General features: G+C 40.0%; 1 protein-coding gene across 7 annotated transcripts in view; it reads left to right on the forward strand.

Annotated features, from left to right (window-relative positions):
* plekhm3 (pleckstrin homology domain containing, family M, member 3) overlaps positions 1-21,107 on the forward strand; it is a 49,221-nt gene that overhangs the window by 22,337 nt on the left and 5,777 nt on the right. For 5 of the 7 annotated variants that reach the window (XM_003454892.4, XM_019353295.2, XM_013277375.3 and 2 more), the window contains exons 4-7: positions 2,305-2,450; positions 2,931-3,124; positions 8,725-8,788; positions 19,461-19,618. In XM_003454892.4, the coding sequence (XP_003454940.1) occupies positions 2,305-2,450; positions 2,931-3,124; positions 8,725-8,788; positions 19,461-19,618 (562 nt within the window). Of the gene's footprint in view, positions 1-2,304; positions 2,451-2,930; positions 3,125-3,294; positions 3,961-8,724; positions 9,452-19,460; positions 19,619-21,107 lie in introns of those variants that run through there. The other 2 variants (XM_019353297.2, XM_005475360.4) reach the window with 2 other exon arrangements.

Genomic DNA, 21,107 nt, shown 5'->3' on the forward strand with positions numbered 1-21,107 from the left:
ATGGCGCGATAAGAGACACCTGTTGAACTGCTTCAGCGCTCAACTGTTTGGGTGCGCGTGATCAGAGAGCAGGGCCGGGTGTTTGGGTGAAGAATGAACTTTAAAGAGCCTGGAAGACAAAGCAGAGTGTGGAAGCTATCGGGCTGAATAGAGCAGAGAATCTGTTGGTCTTTTAGGTCTGCAGAGCTCTTTGTAAATGGAGTCTGCTGTGTTGTGGCTACTGGGAGAACCAGGAATCTGTTATCTAGGGATTACCTCAAATCAGTGAGACATGAAGATTTTGGATAGAAGATGCACTAAATGGGAACTATCAGGATCATCTTTCTGAAGAGTGCATGTGTGGTTTCAGGAGTTTCTGTGTTGCAGTGGAGATCAGCACAGGCTCCCTCAGCCAAAAACAAGAAGGATATAATTGCTGTAGTGCATACCACTACATACAGTGGATACTCTAAAAGATATTTCACTACAACGTTTAAACTACCAAATGTATTAAATGTTTCCAGATGAAATTCTTCTATTAAAGGCAATAACAGGCACAGGGTGCTTGGACCAAACTAGCGTGGATGAAGTTTTTACAAAGCTGAGCACACACAAACATACAGAGAAGCAGTTTTCATCATCATTCCACACATATTTGTGAACACCATCAGTGGCTTTATACTTGTTTTGAAAAGTCACTGGAAAGAATGATAAAAAGCTCCCATTATACCCACTGTGGTCTAAATATAGAATAGAATAGAATAGAATAGAATAGAATAGAATAGAATTCAACTTTATTGTCATCGCACAAGTCACAAGTACAAGGCAACTAAATGCAGTTTGCATCCATCCAGAAGTGCTTTAGCCATGATATAGATATATTACAAAATATATATTAGCAATAATATAGGTATATAGATATATTACAGAGATTGGTCTGTTATAAGTATGAGGGTACAAAATATGGGTCTATTTTGGGTATGTTACAATGTACACGGTATGAAGGTATGTTATGAATATGCTATAACTATAAGTATGTACAGGCTGTAGTGGGTGTACAAGCTATGTACAGGATATAAATATGAAAACTATACAGAAATATGAAATATGGGGATTGCACACTTTTTTCAGGCAGTCTCTCTGGAAGCTGCTCGCAGTGTTTATTCAAAATGTGACAAACGGTTGTGTAATGAGTGAAAGAGTGAAAGCCTGGCACAAGAGCTTGTTTATTTGCGTACCTCCAAACACAGGCACTGCATGAACTTTGCATGAACAACTATTTCAGTTTTGCTAACCCCACCCTACCATGTCTGTCCACACACACAGCTACACACACGCACCCACTTTGTTATGCTGCAGTCACACTAAGGAAAACGGTGGTTGTAGACCACAGCACGACCCAAGTTATAATGACGGTGTGCAATCAGCTTCTGATCTGGATGCCTTTTGAATGATTGGTTTGAAGCTGAGGGCCAGGTCTGCGATCACTCGCAGGCAGCTGTTGTCTTCAGAGTGACTTTGGTTTGTCAAGATAACACAACCTAACATCAAAATGTTAGAATAAAAAACATAAAAAAGGAAAGACAAGTTCATGAACTGTGTCTGTCCACTTCACTGTGACATCATATTATTTATTATTTTGCAAGCAAAACATTTGACCATTATGTAACCATAATTCAGGGATGGATAAGAGATTATGACCATATTTCACATTGGGTTAAACCTAATGACACTGATCTTTGGTCCTCACCCATTAATTGCTTTCAAGGTATTCACTACATATACTGTGAGTGAACAGGCATGGATGTAAGCCTGCCTGGTTGTCAGAGGTATAAAACCTGCAAGGTGATAATTTAAGTTTGATTATCTGCGTTTCCTGATCCAATGGATTACCTTATCGAGGTCAGAGTATCTTGTCAAATAGAGGCTATCTTGTTTATTATCTACAGGTTTACTTGGCTGGATTAGCATGGTATTTAGTGTGGGGCAATAAACCGATACATATTAACACCGACCAATTTGCATTACAGCCTTTGTGCTCTCTCTCAGGGCTCGTCTTTGTCTGCTTCAGTGCACTTTTAACACCTAGTGTGTGCAATACTAATTAGCCCATGATAATAAATACAGCTACAGATATGGATTTCTTTAGTGAAGCTGCAATTTGATGATATGTGAGTCAGAGACAATAAAAACCCACTTTTGGATTAAAATGTTTTGGGACTGAAAAGCAAATTGTGCCACTTTGAGTTGTCCTGATAGCATTCAGACACACTAAAGTACCAATTTTGAAGGCACACACGTACTCACCAATGACTTCCTCCTCAGGTTGTCAGCGTCCCATTGGTCTGTCCAGAGGAAAGGCGAAGGTTTGTTACTATAGTGGCTGGTACTACTGCCAAAGCTGCCATCAGGACAACTCTTTCCTCATCCCAGCACGCTTGCTGCACAACTGGGACACCAGCAAGCACAAGGTATGAAAGCATACACACAGAAATATGAAAGAAAAAACACATTTTTAATGCAGAACCATTAGAGGGGGGTCTTTGGGGCTTAAAAAGCCTTGTCATGTTGTAGCCAATAGTATACTGTAAGAGTACTGTTAAAGAGCTGCAGGTTTCCAGTAAGTACTGGAGAAAATTGATCCTATCACATCCGTGCGCTAAATATTAAGCTACTGCCAGAAAGCGTGGTCTTAGATTTGTGTTCAATATGGGATTCTTTTTCAACTAGCCAACCATACTGCTTTTACTGGCTCCAGCCCCCCACATTACTAGCAATGAATAGAAAAAGCAGAAAATGGCTACTGTAGCTTTGGGCGGGAGGTAAATAAAATTAGCCACCCAGGTTTTATCTTGTTCTATCTTGTCAAGCATTAAAGTCTGAGCTTTTCAGGATTATCCCTCATATGTCAGTGATCTTTGATGCAGTCATTTTAATGTAAACTTTTCCAGGTGTCCAAACAGGCCAAGGAGTTCCTGGAGTTTGTGTATGAAGAACCACTGCTGGACATCCAGCAGCTTAATCCCTGTCTGTACGAACACTGTGAGCCTCTGAGCACAGTCCTGCGTCTCCGTCAGCAGCTCCAGTCACTGCGGGCCTACCTGTTCAGCTGCCGAGCAACCGTTGCTGAGGACCTCAGACGAAGGTATGAACACTGTGGGACTGAGATGCATTTCTATACCCCCGCAGTTATTTACTGTATGTGAGCAGTAATGAGGAGGTACACAAATATTTTACACATTGAAATGTTTCATGCCCATTGACCTGAACAAGTTTGCAAGAAGTTTACATTCATGCAATGTCTCTTAAATGCAGGTACTGTATAAGCCGATACCCCGACCCAGCCTCAACTCTTCTCCCCTTGAAAGCCAACTTAGAGAAAGCCTTGAAGCCTTTTTCTGAACTGAGTGCTTTCTGTCATTTTTAAGGCCAGCTTATAGAAAAAAAATGACTGGCTGTGAATCAGAAGTTAGTGAGGGTGGTCTCTCCCCGGAAAAGCCTGGAAACTACTCTAATGTAATATATCCTGAGCTGTCAAAACTCATCATTATGAGAACTGGGGAGATGGTCAAATGTCATGTTTATGGGGGAAAGAGCTAAGTTGTTTGAACTAACAGAGAAGCTTATCAAGTTATATGGCTAAATGTAAAGGAAGGAGGAAAAAATGAGATAAAACACGAAAAAAAAGCTACAACAGCCAGATTTTTCAAGGAGTAGATGTTGTTGGTACAAAGCAGAGCAATACATTTTGCTAAACTGATCCTTTAAGGAAGCTCTGCTCAGATGAATGTGCAGAGATTATTTAAAAATAATTGTTCCACATCAGCAACCTTAATAATGCTTTATGACTGACTCTTATTTTCTCCTTGCGTGAGGTGTGCGTGCTCATATGTGTGTGTCTGAGTCCATATGTATATATTACCATAACTTTTATCTGCATGCATTCCTTTGTGTGTGTATAGACTGTTTATACATTAAAGACATGTGTCTGTGTGTGTATATGTCGATGTGTGTGATGGTCAGGGGGATGACTGTTTATGTGAGTGGGATCACACACTGAAAGCCTTGTCTGTGCAGTGATGGATGCTCCTTGCCCCGGTCTGGTTCACTAACAGAGCATTCCTAATGGAGAAGCAGCACATAGATTTGTCATATTTTAATGTTGGCAACAAGTAAGATGAAAGTCTATAAAAATATTTACGTGTAGAGATGAAATGCATGATTCATCAGTTGGTTAGTGGGCAGAAAAATGCTGAAATATGCATTCTGATCATTGATTATGTGAGCTATAAATAGTTTTGCATTTAAAATCAAGAAGAAATTGTAATATCACTTATATTTTAATAGAGCAATTTAAATAGTGATCAACCCAAGTCTGCGTTTTCTTATAGTTTCCTAGCTGATTATTTACAGCAGAAACTAGATTTGACGGATGCTATAGTCACCATAATGCAATGTAAGCCTAACATTCATATAAATCTGTTTCTAACATTTTAAAATAGGAAATCAGGATCACAAATTCAACTTTAAAAAAAAAGCATTTCAGTCATGCCGTAGTAGTCAAGCCGAGCAGCATCGTAGCGTTCTGTGTTTACTTCTGTCCCATTAGCTTGTGCCGGCCAGTGCCCCGTCACTTCCAAACACTGCAGGATTGATGAGGGCCATGGCGCTAAAACCTTTCCGTAGTCATTAGTTTACTTCAGGGGATCTGAAGAGATATGCCTGTTACATGCAGCTAGACGGCTACGGAAACACACAATCACACGAGGGACCACAAAGCTGTGTTTGTGGCCCTGTGTAGTGGTTCTCGGACACTATGAGAGGTTTGCACGGGAATCTTTGGCCCACTTAATTCAGTAAGCAGGTCATTTTCTTTTCAGTTAAGTGGTTTATTTCAAGCAATCCACATGGGGAATATAGATAAAGCAACAATTAACAATTAAACTTCTACACTGCAAACTAACAAAGCATGTTTATACTCAAATACCCACTTTGATCAAGTGACGTGACAACTACTACAATCAGGTGTTAGAAGCTTATTATGAACTAGCCCTTTCGGCTAATATTGTGTCCAGTAGTTCAGCAGTCCCCAACCTTTAAGATTTATTCATAACACATGGGAAAAAACCCAGGGAAACTGAGTTAACGATAAAAACGATAACAAAATAACAATAAAAACTGATTAAAAACCCTGAAAACCATAAATTTCACAGCCCAGCCTCAACTCTCGTGGCCCAGTACCAAACGATTCACGGACCGGTACCAGTCCATGGCCCCGGGGTTGGGGACCGCTACATTAGTTTGTCAAAATGCTTTCTCTGGCTTTTTAAAAAATGTTTTTTATTGCTGGTCAGCATGAACTTCATAAAAGGACAGTATTTAAATATTAAATATGCTCCATAGGAGCAGTTTGTTGTAACTTGTAGTAAAGTGATTGTTTTCCGTGTGACTTTATCAGTCTTTCATATTGTGGAAGAATTTTCCTCTTTATAGCGTTGCCTTGAGTATATTGAGGTGTCGGGCCATTTGTTCATGCACAATCCTCTTATTATTATTTCTGAGATTCTGTTGAAGATTCGTATCTGTGCTTTGGATTATTGTCCCAGTTTGGCCAAGCTTTAACTGTCAGACAGATGGCCTCACATTTGACTCTAGATTACGTTGGTATACAGAGGCAATCATGGTGGTGCCCAGGTCCTGTGGCTTCAAAACAAGCCCAAATCATCACCCCTTCACCACAGTACTTGACAGTTGCTGTGAGTTGTTTGTGCTCATATGCTGTGTTTGGTTTTCACTAAATGTGGCACTGTGCATTATGAGCAAACATCTCCACTTTGGTTTCATCTCGTCAGATGTAAGTTTGCGATCCAAAGCTTTGCTGGCATCTTCTTTTTAGACAGCAGCTCTCTTCTGGCAACTCTTCCAAACAGTCTTTTTAGTCTTTTTTTTAATTGTTGGTCATGTCTGCCCTTCCCTGAGGCTTGTTCTGCCAGAAGTTTCTTCCTATTAAAAGGGTTTTTTTCCTTACCACTGTCGCCATGTACTTGCCCATGGGGGGAATCTGATTGTTGGGTTTTTGCTGTATTGTTATACGATCTGTGGTTTACTAATACAAAGTGACTTGAGACTGCTGTTATGATTCGGCACAGTATATTAATAAAACTGAATAGAATTAATTTTATTAATACTGAGATGTAGCTTGTTTTTGTATTTTCTCTGAGCATTGCATGATCTGACCTTGGGGTGAATTTGTTAGGACGTCCACTCCTGAGAAGATTGTGGGATTGAACACACACTTGAATGCTCCAGACCGGCAAACTGCCAAAACCACTTTTATAGAGATCATCACACTTTCTGACGATCAGTTAATGAAATGCATTTGATTAGCACCACTTGGCTGCTACGTATTCTTTTGATTCCTATGCAAGCAGTAAGGGTGTGCTTAGTTTTTCCACAGGACTGCACGTGGACAGGACTGTGTGTGTTCTTTTTCCAATGTCTGTACATGATTAGGACAATTAATGGTATTGCTTACTCTTAAAATATGTTAATCATTAAAATAAACTTAAAATGGCAGAAGACGTATAGATTTTTAACAGATTTGATGCTCCAGTCACTATTTCATGATTCCTTGTGCTGACACTTATCAGTGAAGAGTGATGTAAAGTTAAATAAGTTGTGGTGAAGAAGAAGAAACTCACAGGGGTAAAAAGTGAGTTTAAGCTTATGCTTATCTTTGGTTACACGGATAATTTTCCTTCATTGTATCAAGTAACATAGAATCTCTGTATCCTAATGCCTGGCATTATCGTATCAACATATCGACAGTACGCTTGTCTTAGAAGTGCTTTAATTCCCGTCTGTACATACAACATTGATGTCCTTCCTGACTTCAGTGGGGATGTCAGGGAGTTACGTGCAGGTTGCTGTTCTTGCGTTAGTAATTCAGGAGGCTGTGTGATGGAAATTGCACTAAAAATGTAAAGCTTCACGTAAGTTGTATCAGCACTTCACTGACACTTGGTCAACATAAAAAGACATCCAGAGGTTTAAAAGATAAGCTTGTTTTTGCCTCGAGATGCTGCTTTGTTTGCTCCATGTTGTAATTTGTTGGTTTGTCCACTACTTACACATAGGAACATACTCGTTTGCACAACTTCTTCCTACATCTGTACACAGACCTACTCAGGTCAGACCCACCTTCAGTACACAATAATAATCACTGAGGGATAACAGAATTTAATAAAAGGTGTGTCAGTCGGAGTGGAAATAGCCCAGAGGATATCGAAATAAAATATAGAATTAAATCCTATCAGGTCTTGCACAAATACTGTCAGTTGTTGGCATGTGTGTACATATGTATACATGAATTTGTGTGTGCTCTTGCTAATCTAAAACATATTAGTTCTCAAGTCTTTTTATCAAGATCGGCACACACTGTGAGGGTGTGTTCATCCGCGCATGGACAACACAATCAGAGTGTGTGTGTGTGTGTGTGTGTGTGTGTGTGTGTGTGTGTGTGTGTGTGTGTGTGTGTGTGTGTGTGTGTGTGTGTGTGTGTGTGTGTGTGTGTGTGTGAGAGTTTTTATGAATGCCGATGTGGTAACCATTGGTAACGTTCCAAACAGAGCAGTTTATCAGTGGTACCTATCACCATGAGGCGTCTACTTCACCCATGCACACAACCTTGTGTTTTAATGACACTCAGTACAGCTTTAGACAGGATTTAAGGTGGTGCCATCTTTCTTAGAGGTCTGAGAGGAGGCCTCAAAGCGCACTCATGTGTTTTTCCAGCTTTGTGAGGGCATTTGTTGGCATAATCACTCTGTAGCCCCTCACATTAACCTTGAACATTGCAGCATTGGTGAGAACATAAGACATTTGTCTTATGTTCTCACCAAACACAACCTTATTCTAATCTTAACCCATAAAGATTTCACATTTCCTCATCCAGCAACTTTAAACTAAAACAAACCAAAAGAAATTGTTGGACCAAACGCACACACACCTCACCACACCTCTGCGTCTGTTTCGTCAAACACTACTGAAGGAAATGAGAAAGCTTTTGCCTCCAGATTAATATTATTACTTTGTTTAGCAATCACTGGACTGAATGGCTGGTGGTTAAACATTAAATGTGCTCATAATGGGCCCACAGATCTTGATCATTCTGTTCTTATTTATACACTTAGATGACTGAGTGTATTGCAGTAAAACTCCCTCGTATGGTTTTATTAGAAGCCAGTTTAAGATTTAACTTGAATTCAGTTTGTGTGCAGTAATGCTAGCAGTGGCTTTTTTATGATGCTGCAGGATTCGAAGTGTCTCCAGTGCAAAGCATACTGTGTTTACAAGAGATGAGTAAGAAAAGTACTTGAACTGTTTGCTTAATATATTTTATTTATGCATCTTAGAATTTATCAAAATGCTACAGGACTAATATATATTTTGAAGGGTCAGCAGTATAATCGCCGGTACCCTGTCTCAGTTTTGTATATTGTAGCATGTAAGTATCATAAATCACTCATGCACGGTGTAAACAACAATAGGCTCTACCTTGCTGTGGGATGATTTCTGTGAGATTCATCACAAATAAACCATTTTTTAAATCCAGATTTTCTCTTTTTTTCGTGGTCAAAAGAGAAGAGTTGGAGTATCAGCATCACTGACTGTTTAAACCTGATAAACTGTTTGTATAGAAAGTGACAGACAAATAATTTTTTGTTGTTGTTGTTCTTTCAACAGGATTTTCCCCCGGGAATACCTCCTACAGCACATCCACCTGTACTCCCTGGCTGACCTGCAGCAGGTACATGCACACAGAACAGGATGCATATACCATCGAGCATTAAGGGTCTGGGTGATTTCATTCATACATTCAGATGTTTTCCGTATTCGTAAGATTGTAGACCAAATCAAGTGACAAATAATCCCTTTTTTTAAACTTGCTTTGATACTTTAATCATTTGAAAGTCACCTTCTGTATGTATTTGTGGGAATGCACCCATACACGCTTTGGTAAGCCCATCGTATCTTTTAAACTGTGACTCTGTGTGACAGCATTGCTCTTAGAGTTGGATCAGTCCTGTTTCTGTGTCAAGTATCTCTAATAATAATAATAAAAAGCTACCACTCATGTGCCATCTGTGGAAATGCACGCAGCTCTCTTGCTCGCCGATAGATTCTGCTGCTGCAGACGTATGATAAACTCAGAATGTGTTCTTGAAGCTGGAAGCTACAAATTCATTTCAGCACCCTGTAATATTTTGCTAAAACTCTGGATTGTGTTCAATACTGGTATATTTGACTAAACCACAACGTTTGTAATAGATTTAAAATTGAGTAGAGGAAACATACTGAGCTGGTTGCCACATCTTTAAATGATGTGTTTTGGTGTTTGAATACAAATTGAAGGTTTAATGTAGAATAAAGCATAGATTGTAGGCTTGAATAAACTTATTAAACAAGTAAAGCAGCGTTTGGTTTGTCAGTGTCTGTTAGAGAAACAGATGCTAAAAATGACATTTTCAGTCTGTGTCAATCTTAATATGATGAACATTCATTGTTTCATTAGTCATTGGACGGTATGTTCTTTATTATCAAGAGCACACAAACATTTGCAAAGAGCTAGAAGTTTATTTAACAGTTTTAGGTGTTAATAAATACATATTTCGCTGGTGCTCCTTTGCCTATATTTGCTGGCATTAATATGTAAAATTAATTGAGTGTGCTTTTCATCGCATTTCCCCACAGAAAAGATTAGTTCAATTTTTATCCAATGTAGGAAAAGGTTAAAAAACATTGCTGAAATTTTAATGTCATAGCAGCCAGAAGCTAGGCTGTGAAAATGAGCTCATTTAGCGATCAAGTCTGCACATGTTCACCACTCATACGACTCTGCTCTGAGATGGGTTTCATTCATTACCAAAGTCATACACTCTTCATTATATTTTAGCCAGTCCTACATTCCCAACGCAGGAGCTATTTATTAGAGCAGCAAATATGTATTAATCCACTACTAAAAATAGACCTCAGCAAGAGTGGATGAACTGCAGCTGAGAGCAGCAAACAGGGACTGGACGTGACAAACACATTGGTTTAAACACAACCTTTCCTTTGTTTCTTTGGCGAGTGTCCGTGTCATAACAGTGATAAGAAAGGGCGATACCCTCCAGCAGCCTCATTTGGAGACTTTAAGGGTCCAGATTGAGAAAACAATGGTCTGGCATCTTATCCTCATGACTCTGCGTTATTACTCTGCAGTAACACAGAGACTTTGGCATTTTAGTGAATCACCAGATTTTCTCATTAAATTGCATACGCTTATATCTGTGAATGAGTTTAAAAGTCCTCATCTCTTTTTGAAATTATCAATGAGGAGATTTTAAAGCATAGATTCTTTTTTTTTCTTTATTGCTGGCCTTTTTTAGCACCGAGTCGCCGGACTGAGTTAGGGGGGGTCAGAGGAAAGCGACCAGAAATGACTGAAAAGTTCTTTTGTTTGTCATTATGTTCATTATGTTGTACCCTGCCCCATTTTTTTCTTTCATCCTGCTCTTACTCAGAGCTTGGCCACAGACTCTCACGGTGAAAGAGATTGGAGCCCCCCCCCTCCGCCTCCACCTCCATCTCTACCACCTCCTCCTCCACTCCCACACTCTGTGTCTCTCTGCTTCACTAATTGGTCACATTCAGAATCAACAGGCAGAAAAACAAAGCGTGACATCCCTCCATTCTTCTAAACATCGCCTTGGCCTCACACACGCTCAGCACATGTGTTGTGTGTGTGTGTGTGTCTGTGTGTCTTTTTCCTGCTTAAACTCTGATTTTCTATCATAAACTCTAAACTGGGGATTTTGAACTAATTTCAACAATGTGTGTCTTTGGTAGAGAGTGCACTGCTCCCTCTCCCCTCTCTCACCCTTCCTCCCACAGATTCTCGAGCACTCTGCCTCTTAATTGGTTTTCCATATTAACAAGCTTGTTTCTTTTGATTCGCCTCCTGAATAAAATGACACTCTTAATCAACGTGGCTTTTTTTGTTCCACCTCAGAGGTCAGTGAAGGCTCAACTCCCCTGGCTAAAGCCTGGAACGCACCAGTCTTTTTTTTTTAACCTCCCAACAAATAGCCTCCACCCATATCCCCTATTAGAGACCCATTGGTTTTGTAGAACCCATATGTGTTTGTCTAAGGACGCTCTGACCCGTCCCTCTGCTCGCTTTAAGGATGGTTTCTAGGAAAGAAAAATGCTTGTGTGTACGCAGACAGCAGGCTTCCCACAGTGACACCCTGGCATTCCCTGTATGCCAGGCATGCCTCTCCACTCACACTTGTCCAGGCACACAGAGGCCTCTTAAGTAAATGCTCTATGTTCTCCGAAAGATTTCACCTCATGCCTTTAATTGTAAGGGGAGCTTTAACCTCAAATATTCAAGCAATCCACATAATAAGAGCTATTTTTGTTAAGAGATTGCACAATGCTAATAGTGGTCGCTATACAGTTTCTGAGGCTATATGTGATGATTTATGATGTCTGTGGAGGTTTTTGATTGGCAATGGCATGGTGCAGGTTGATAAAATGTAGGTAATTAAAACCCATTTCATAGATACCTGCAGTGAGACTCGTGGTAATCCCTTGTCATAATGATAAATCTGGCTTTATTTGTCCCAAACATTCCTAATAAAAAAATTTAGAGGTAATTTAGAAACTGTGATCCATTACAATTTCTACAAATGTAGTTTTTTTTAAGTATTCTGTTTCAGCGCATCTGGTTAAAGTTGATTTTCATTTTGAATTTTTTTAAAGTATCCATTAAATTTAATGGATCTGTGTCAAAATATTAAGTGTTATGTCTTTATATCGTAGTCTATCCCAGAGGTAGGCAACTCCAGGCCTCGTGGGCCAGTGTTCTATAGGTTTTAGATGTGTCCTTGATCCAACTCAGCTGATTGAAATGGCTAAATGACCTCTTCAACATGTCTCGTAGTTCTCCAGAGGCTGGTGATGAACTAATCATTTGATTCAGGTGTGTTGACCCAGGATGATATTTAAAACCTGCAGGACACCGGCCCTCGAGGCCTGGAGTTGCCCACCACTGGTCTATATTCTTGTCTCTGTTGCGATTTCCCTTTAACAATCATCACTTATGGTGTGCATACGTTTGAAGATGCAGTATGTAAAACTGTTGGTTTAAAGTGGTTTTGATTGATTGCCATGATGTTTGTTACTTAGTTAACATCTGTGTGTTGTGTAGCAGAAAAATAACCTGCTAGCTAATGCTGGCCTGCACATCAAGATTGAGGAAGTCTTTGTGTTTATTTTTTCTTATAGTCCATGGTTATTGTCAGTAATGTCAAGTAAGGGGATGTCTGTCTCGGTGTGAGTGGCACTCTAGAGCCACACCAGAGTAAAAATAGGACAGCAACCTCCTTGCAACTAGAAGAATTGGTAGCTGCCACATGATCACAACTATCAATGCAATCACGGGGGGGACAGACCGACTGCAAGTAGCTGAGGGTGCTGCCTGCTCAACCGACTGGTTGCCCAGATTTCAGGGCAGTTCACAGTTAGGAGGCAACCTGTCACACACAATCATGATCCAGCTTGGCTGACTGCAGTCACACTTAGATTTAGATTTGTGAGTAATTGTCATCTAGTTTATAAACGCAGACAGATTGAGTGCAACATGTTGGCAATCTGTGTGAGTCTGCACTCATGAGGTCTCTTTGGAACAATGAGGTCTAATCTCGCTTGGTTGTAACTGTTTGTATTCTGGTCATATTCCTATTTAAAAGCAAAGTTGTGAAGCACCTGCGCCATTTTGCGGTTTGACTATTGCTGGAGGAATTTCTGAATTTCTGTTTCAGTTCTATGAATTTGTAGCTGGATTCTTTATCTAAGTAATTCATATGAGTCACAAACAGATTGAGTGTACTCGGCAACTTGAGCCATTCAGTCACAAACTGATTGCGGACTCATTCAAACTTATTGTCGCCTTGATGCACCAAAGTTGCTTTCAAGACAGCAGATGATTGTGAGGGGTCACAGATCTTGTTTTTGTCTTTGAAGCTAACATGTCAAAGGCAGCAAGATCAGTCTAGTGCTTCTCATGACGTCAAGGGCTCGAGGCTTTGTCCCTGCAGCAAGCCAAGGTGTGTTTCCTACGAGCAAATCAAGTCGTTTGGTTAATTTTTAATCCTTTAAGAGGCTAAATCATCTTATTTCTACTATCGCTGTGTGCCTTAGTAGAAAATAAATGGAATGATGTCACTAAAGAGTAAAGTATTCTATTGTGCCATTAAGGTTGGATTTTTAAACTAAAAAGAAATAAAAGCATCAGAGAAACACGTTTCTTACATCTGCTCAGCCAGAAGATTACTTGGAAGTCCGGGGATTTTTGGGGAATCTCCTGAGAAGACAGACTCCACCATCCATACACTGACATCCAACATACGTCAGGTTTTCTGTGTGTGTGACACAGAGAGAGGAGAGAGGGTGTTATCCAAACAGATCTCACCCTGGTCTTTCCAGCCATGTAATCCCAGCTGGCTTTCTAGTGTCTCAATGGAGCTGCGGTAGTGTGTGTGTGCGTGCACGTGTGTGTGTGTGCACGTGTGTGTGTGTGTGTGTGTGTGTGTGTGTGTTTGTGGGAGAGCGCGAGTGAGAGAGGAGGGCAGGCGAACGGCTGTTTAACAGCAGTTTTAGGGGATTAGGAGGTTTTGGAGCACAAAGACTCTGCATGGAGCAGAGAAAGAGGTTCAACTGGAGGGGGAGGAGTTTAGGAGGATGGATGAAGGGAGAGGAGGTGAAAAGTGTGTGTGTGTGTGTTTTCTGGGAGGGTTTTTTGGAGGGAATGAGGGTTAAATAGGCGAATACTTCTACAGCACTGCTCTGTATGCTGAAATGAATTCTGATAGTGCTTCATGTTTTTTTGTTAAGTATAATCATGAGGACCTTTCTTTCTATGTTTGGGGGGTGTTGCACATTCACTGGTGTAGACGTTCATAGTGACTGGCTTACTGGGGGATGGACGAGCAGCTTGTGAGCTGCCATTCAGTCTCATTGTTCTAGTTGGCAGTTCAGGCTATTAATGTCACTTACCTTAAGTATGAATTATACTCAAATTCCAATTTCTAGACAGCACTTTTAACTAAATGGTTCCAGGTTTATTTATTGAAACTAAACTCAGGAACTAGTTTCGTTTGTAAAGAGGTGAAAAGGGAGGCTAGAGAATTTTGTTTTAAAGATAACTGAATGTTCTGTATTTTATATTCTTTTTAATAATCCCAATAATTTCCCAGTTTGTTTTGTGATTGCTGTGCAGTATATTTTTTGTATATTGAGACAGAAGTTGGTCAGTCCCTAAGCGACCATTAAAGACAGCTCTACTGGTTCACCCACACACTCTGGACGGTCATCAATATTTGGCTTCATTGTTGTTCTGCCCAAGTTGGAAGTTCTAGTCTAAATGATTACCCCACAGTGACCTTGCTGGTCTCAGGGCTTTCAGTATAACTAATAGAAGTGTCGCTGTATATTTATGGGATGGCGGTGACAGCAGGGACCTAATGTGATAAAATCATTGAGAAACCAGTTTGCTGTAATTCATTTGAAACGGTAATCGTTTTAAATGTAGAAACTATGCGCAAGAAATAGAAATGGATTTCCTCGTTTTCTTTACGTTGCCTTTATATTCTCCTTCTTGCATATTTATTTCTGTCACTCTCCATCCATCCATCTTTCTCCATCTTTCTATGCCTTCCTCCTTTCCCATCATCCCCCAAGAGAACCAGCCAGCCACCAGAGCTGTGCTGCCAGTCGTTTGATTCTGCCCAGTGCAATTATAGTGGGCCTTAATTACTGAGCTTGTCAGCCTCCATCAGGAGAGCCATTTGTCATGTGGACTGGGCTGGACCAGACTGAGCAGGCCTACTTAGGTTTGGTGTGGGGGGAGAGGGACACACAAATCCGTGTGCCACTCTCGGTACCTGTCCGCCCGTCTGTCTGTCTGTCTGGAAACATTGTTTTTTTGGGGGGGTTGACTGTTGTTACGTTCTCCCTAACATTAACTTAGTCACTGTTTTGGTTCCACCGTTTTGGTACTCTTTACATTTTTTTAAAATCATGTCGATATCGTCATAATGTAAAGTGTAGTTAAATTAGTTATTCATTTTCCTAATGTTTACATTTTTGTTAACTTTGTTGTAATATTCTTTGACTCCTCTCGTGCTGCTTAGCTTAAATTCTTTCATTCCCTTTTCCACATCTAAAGTTCTCCCCGTTTGGTCTCCTGTTCACAAGAAATTATATCACCAGTCTCGTACTTGTTTTTCTAAAATGGCTTCAAAAAGCGGAGCACCTGCATATAACCCACATTTTGTTCTGTTTCCCATGGACTGTATTTAAACGATGGACAAAGCCACAGTGAACTCACCCACAGGTTTTGTAAGCTACAATTTTCAAGCCTCACAATTAGCATTTCTGTGTTTTTTAAAACCAGATGTGAACATATTTGGATGGTAGAGCTGGGTGATTATCAGCTGGTGGAAACTACTTCAGCTACTTCTAGTGTGCTCGGAGATGAACAAGGGTTTAAATAGGCTGAAGCTCCACAAAGAACAGTTTATTATTTGATCAACATGATTTTTGGTGGGTTTTTTGTTTTGTTTTGTCTTTTTTTTTAAGTACCATGTTGGTCAAGTAAAACTGTTTTTCATACCAGAAGTGTTGCTGGAGCTTCAGACTCTTTAGATCTTAGTAATCATATATTGTTCTTTAATAAAGTCAAACATTAAACAAGAGAAAAAGGCATACATAAGTCTTAATACTATAGAAATGGTTTATTTGTATAAAAATTCACCCCCTCCAGAGTTATCACGATGGTGGATATGGATTTAAATTGTTTGAGTAAGGCTGTAAAGATGTTTATTTCTGCTCTAAAGTTTTGAAGTTATCTTCAACTGGTCATAACTTGAAGTGGCCAGTAAAGTTTTTGGTGGCATTTTTCAGGCCTGGAGGTTACCTCTTGACTTTTTCTAAGATGGTGACATTACTAGAATGAATCCTGTTGTTAGTTAAATATTGGTCCAAGGTATCAGGCTCGATTTCATCCAAAGACTAATCATTTTGTATTTTCTTTATGTTTGTAAAGATACCCTACAGGTTTTTAAATCCATTCAACTTAATGAAAAGTGTAGCAGTCTTTGCTTTGGTCCTGTCACTGTACCTCGGTGTGCTAGGTTTCCTCTGTGTAAGTGTGGTTTCTTCCTCCTCTCTACGTCTCTCATCCTCTCGTCCTCATCGTCTAACAAACAGCATGAAGGAGGTTATAATTGGCAGGTCCAGAGCTCTGCCAGGTGGAACCACTTGTATCTGAATACAGGCTCTCGCCCTCTCTCAAGATCTCTCTTGTATATTGAATCTGCTACTCTTTCTCTTACTTTCTACTCTGTTTTTTTCGATTAAATTTCTCCCTCTGTCTTACATATCCTGGGTTATTAAGCTTATAGCACTGTCTGCACTGTTAACAAGGTACAACAAAGCTTGAAGCCATGTTGAGTTTTTATATCTGTTAAGAGTGTGTACACCCTTTCTGTGCAGTCTCTCATCGTCTATTCACGACTCTACAACTCCAGCCCCCCACTGCTAAGCCCCCCATCCCTCAGTTCTTTAAGGAACTTGCCAAGCGTTGCCATCAAACGTTGTTCACCTCATACACTGTCTGCCTTACTTCCTTTAGTTTCCTGTCTTGTTTTTCTGCCCTCCACCAAGCATTCAACTTTGTTTTAGTCCTTTTTGAATGTGGCATTGCATTAGTTTCTTCATTTGTCATTTTCCTCCATTCCCCCATATTAGTTTCAGACATGTCTTTGCCCCAGATCACCTGCACTTTGCAAAACTCAACTGAATTTGCTAAACAAGGATACTTCAACATGTTAGCCAACACATCCTTCCCCCAAGATGATCTTGAAATAATTCAAGGGACCATTTTAAGAAAGTACTACACAGTAGAGGCTTTCCTTGAAGAAGGCAACTCAGGTCTCGTACCCAAATGTTACAATACAAAAAAACAACCAAGTCCTGGCTATTAAAGTAAACAAAAGCCACTCTGAAGTTTTGCGAGAGGCAAAACTGGAAATTTTCATTCTGGAGCATCTGCGTTTATGTGGGAAAATCCCAGTAGATCAACAGTTTCTGAAATAGTTTGACCAGCCTGTCTGGCACCAGTAACTATGCCATGTTCAAAGCCGGATTAACAAGCAGGTGAGCAATAAAGTGGCTATGAGTGTACATGAAAAATATTTTAAATACTTCTACGATTCTTTTAGTGCAAAAAACCCCCAAAAAACAACAATATTTCTAGCTTGTCCAAGGTGGTGCTGAGTCTCTGCTGACTTTGCACCATAATTTAATAGGTGATCACATACAGTTGGTAAGGTGGTCTTCTGCTGTTTTTGTCACCAGCAGACTTTTCTCAGCCTCCACCTTTAAGACTTTAATATGACGACACTTACTGGGCAGGACTGATAACATTTGCTGCCGAGGCCTCACATTAACATTACCATTTTATTATTAGCCACAGCTGCTAGCCACTAACTTAATGTCTAGTCTGACAAAATGGGGAGTATAAGAAAGTTTGACCTCTGACCTGGGGTGGAGCAATCCTTTCAGCACAGGGAAGTTTAGACCCTTCTGTTGTGGTACTCAAACACCCCAAAATTTTCTGACATTGTCATCTAATGTCATAATTTGCCAACTCATCTAGTACTAGCTTAATTTGAACATTCTGAGCCATTGGTCCTCTGGCTTATTGCTATTTGCCAGCAAAGGATCTTGTGTACTTTATTATAGTCTGTTAAAGATTTCCGTTCTTATTCCCGTCAAAGTGGGCTTCATTATTTATTTACGGCACAGCTACTTTTCCAGGTGACTTCAAGTCAAAAGACACAGCACAAAGAGCGAGCGAGTACAACAGAGAGCGAGCGAGCAGAATGAAGACAACAAAGAGAAAAAGCAAATTAAAACAGGAGAGAGTGGATATGTAGTTATAAAGCCAAAGTAGCTTCTGTTTTGCCCACACATTGATGATGATTTCACATCACTAAACAGGGTTATCAAATGTGGATAGAAACCTATAAGAATCTAATCATTCTCATTGGATTCAGTGTTGTGTTTTTTTTCTCATTGAATACAATGTGTTTGTGTGTGATTGTCAGAGAAAAGAAGGCGTGAGGAGGATGTAGAAAGAGAGAGAGAGTGGCATACTTACTGTCTCTACTGCATGTGATTAGGAGACAGAAAAAGTGTCTGGTCAACATAGCTGATTCTTTGCCTCTGGTTTAATAACTAAAGAGTTCACTAGTATAAAACTAGTGAATTATACTGAGATCTGTGGTTATTCATTCTGTACGCATGACATTATGATGGGGGCCTGAGCCCCCCTAAAGGTTAGATCATAGAAACGCCCCTGCCTTTCAGCAGCCAAATCCGCATGAGCTACAGTGCTAGCTCCTGGCAGATTAGCCGAGAAGTACAGCTGTTTGTCATCTGCATAGCAAGGATATGAAATGTCTTTGTCAGTCAGACATGTATAGGTACATGTATTGGCAACCCTCAAAGATTGCAGCGGTCCCAGATCAGATGTACACACTGGAACTCTTTCCCATGTTGCTTGTCTGTGTTTATTGTGCTATGGTGTGTTGATATCTGTGCATTCCTGTATTATCCTTTTGTGTTACACATTTCGATGTTTTTTTCCTCGCTACCTAGCCTGACCTGTCTCCCCAATGTGATGTTTGTGTATTGTATGTACGGTCGGCAAGGTCTGTCATCTCGGTTGCGGGCAAAAGACCTGCAACTGACAAATAAAGGCTATCTCATCTCATCTCATCTCATGATGCTTCTCTGTTGGTCCTTCTGTAGAATGACTCAATAAAAGTGCTATAATAATAATAAAAGCCTTATCAATGTCATGTTTTATTTGATTACACTGTCCCTCTGTTCAGCACTTTGGCTGACACTTGATGTCTCTTAAATGTTCTATACAAATAAAGCTGTCTTGACTTGATTGTCAAAATATTATAGTTTCAGCTGCTTATTATAAAATTGCTTTCTTAGTTATATTAAGTTAAATGTTATCAAACACATTCATTAGGAATTTTGTTCAAACATTAAATGTATATTTTGAGCTATGATGCATGCTTTAGTACTTTTCATTTAGTTTTTACCTTGGTGCATGTGACTAATTCTTTATTGGCCACCCTAAAGATTTTCCAACTTGTAAGAAAAAACTTAAAAAGGAAAAGATAAAAACAGACAAAGGAGGAGTTAGTGGGCTTAAAAAAAGATAATGAAAGAAATCAGAAGAAGAAACATAGCAACTGTTACACTTATTGTCACATTTCATGTTTTTCCTATGTCTCCTGCTACTCATCTTTTTTATCCCTCACACCCGTCCATGCTTTCTTATCATTCTCTAGGTGATTGATGGAAAACTGGCTCCTTTCCTGTCCAAGGTGATCAAGTTTGCCAGCTCACATGTTTTCAGCTGCAGCTTGTGTCGAGAGAAAGGCTTCATCTGTGAACTCTGCCAAAACGGGCAGGTCATCTATCCCTTCCAGGAGAACGCCACCCGGAGGTACACATCCTTCGATAACCTTTCTACAAGTTAAACATGACTGTTTTTACATTTTACTTCATATTATGAGCAAAAAGGTCAGCTGGAAGATCAGCGCACATAACTGATAGTTTCCAGATAAATGTATTTAAAGTTTTATTTTCTCAGTGGAGTCAGGAGACTTTATTGACTCAGTAATTGTTTTGAATCCAGAAATTGATTAAAAACAGTTTGCATGGGAGAAAGCCGGGTAGCAGCCAGATAGCAAAGCTGACACTTTGCTATCTGGAAATGAGGTGCTAACGTGTACGTGACTTTTTGAGCACCAAGACTGAGTCTGCGGTTTGTTACTAACACTGGTTGGCATGAGAGCTCTGTGTGTGTGTGTGTGTGTGTGTGTGTGTGTGTGTGTGTGTGTGTCTGTGTGTGTGTGTCTGTGTGTCTGTGTCTTGGGTGCAGGGATTTTCACGACAGTGTCCAGAGCCTCGTCCCCATCACTGAAACTCAGAGTGACAGATATCACAGAGATAAGAGCTGATCAGGACCAATAGTTAAGACTGTGAGCTGTGGACGTACACACACCCTCCTTGTTGAGCTGTGTTTTATGACTTGAGAAGTGTTAACTGATAACAGTCATATCTGCTGTCCTTACTGGAACAGAGCTGTAAAGATTTACTGAGCTGTTGACTTAGTTATACATACTCAGAAGATGCAGGAAATGAGCAATAACTGGGCGTTAATAGCCTATGCTACTTCATGGATAGTTCCAATCTATTGCTATCAGATTACGATGTAATATTTGTAGTTTGAACTGTGAATCCTATTATGGAATATCGCAATATGCATTTCACTTAACGGTTTTAGACTTCTTTGGAAGTTTGGTTGTTTCCTTTCTAGAATTTAGGTGGGAGCCCTGATGCCACTTTCACTGGTGTAACAAACACTTGCGGCTGATTTGCTTAATTTTCCGGAAAAACTGGAAAAGGCTTAAAAAGATCATTTTTAATTACAAAAATTCTGTTATAGTTTTGGACACTTAGTAAACTTGGTTGAAGTTTCAAATTCAGACTGCCTTAAACACTCAATTTGAAACTTTTTTCAACTCTTAGCTCTGCATGATGTCATTGAGCACAAAAGCCCCACCCACCTGCTGTTCAAACCTTCTGTTTTCAAGGGTTAGCAAATCAGAAGAAAGCTGGTTTCAAGGTAGAAGGAGGAACTCAGGTGTCTTATTTAAGAAAGTGAATGAAATTGGATTGCACCAGTAATCTGAGTACAATAAATATATTTAGAAGTCAGATTCATTAGTAGATAGAAATGATATATTCTCAAATATGTTTACTTAGCCTTACCCTGAGCTGCCAAAGCATAAGGTCATGCCTATGTAAGACCTAATCTCATAATCTCACCACACAGTCACCATCCACTCCTTCCTCACATAATTCGCCACTCAGTCCTGCAGGGCCAAATGACGCCTCATGCATGAGAGTTGGTATGGGGTATGAATCTG

Source organism: Oreochromis niloticus, linkage group LG16 (assembly GCF_001858045.2).
Source record: "Oreochromis niloticus isolate F11D_XX linkage group LG16, O_niloticus_UMD_NMBU, whole genome shotgun sequence".
Lineage (NCBI taxonomy): Eukaryota > Metazoa > Chordata > Actinopteri > Cichliformes > Cichlidae > Oreochromis > Oreochromis niloticus.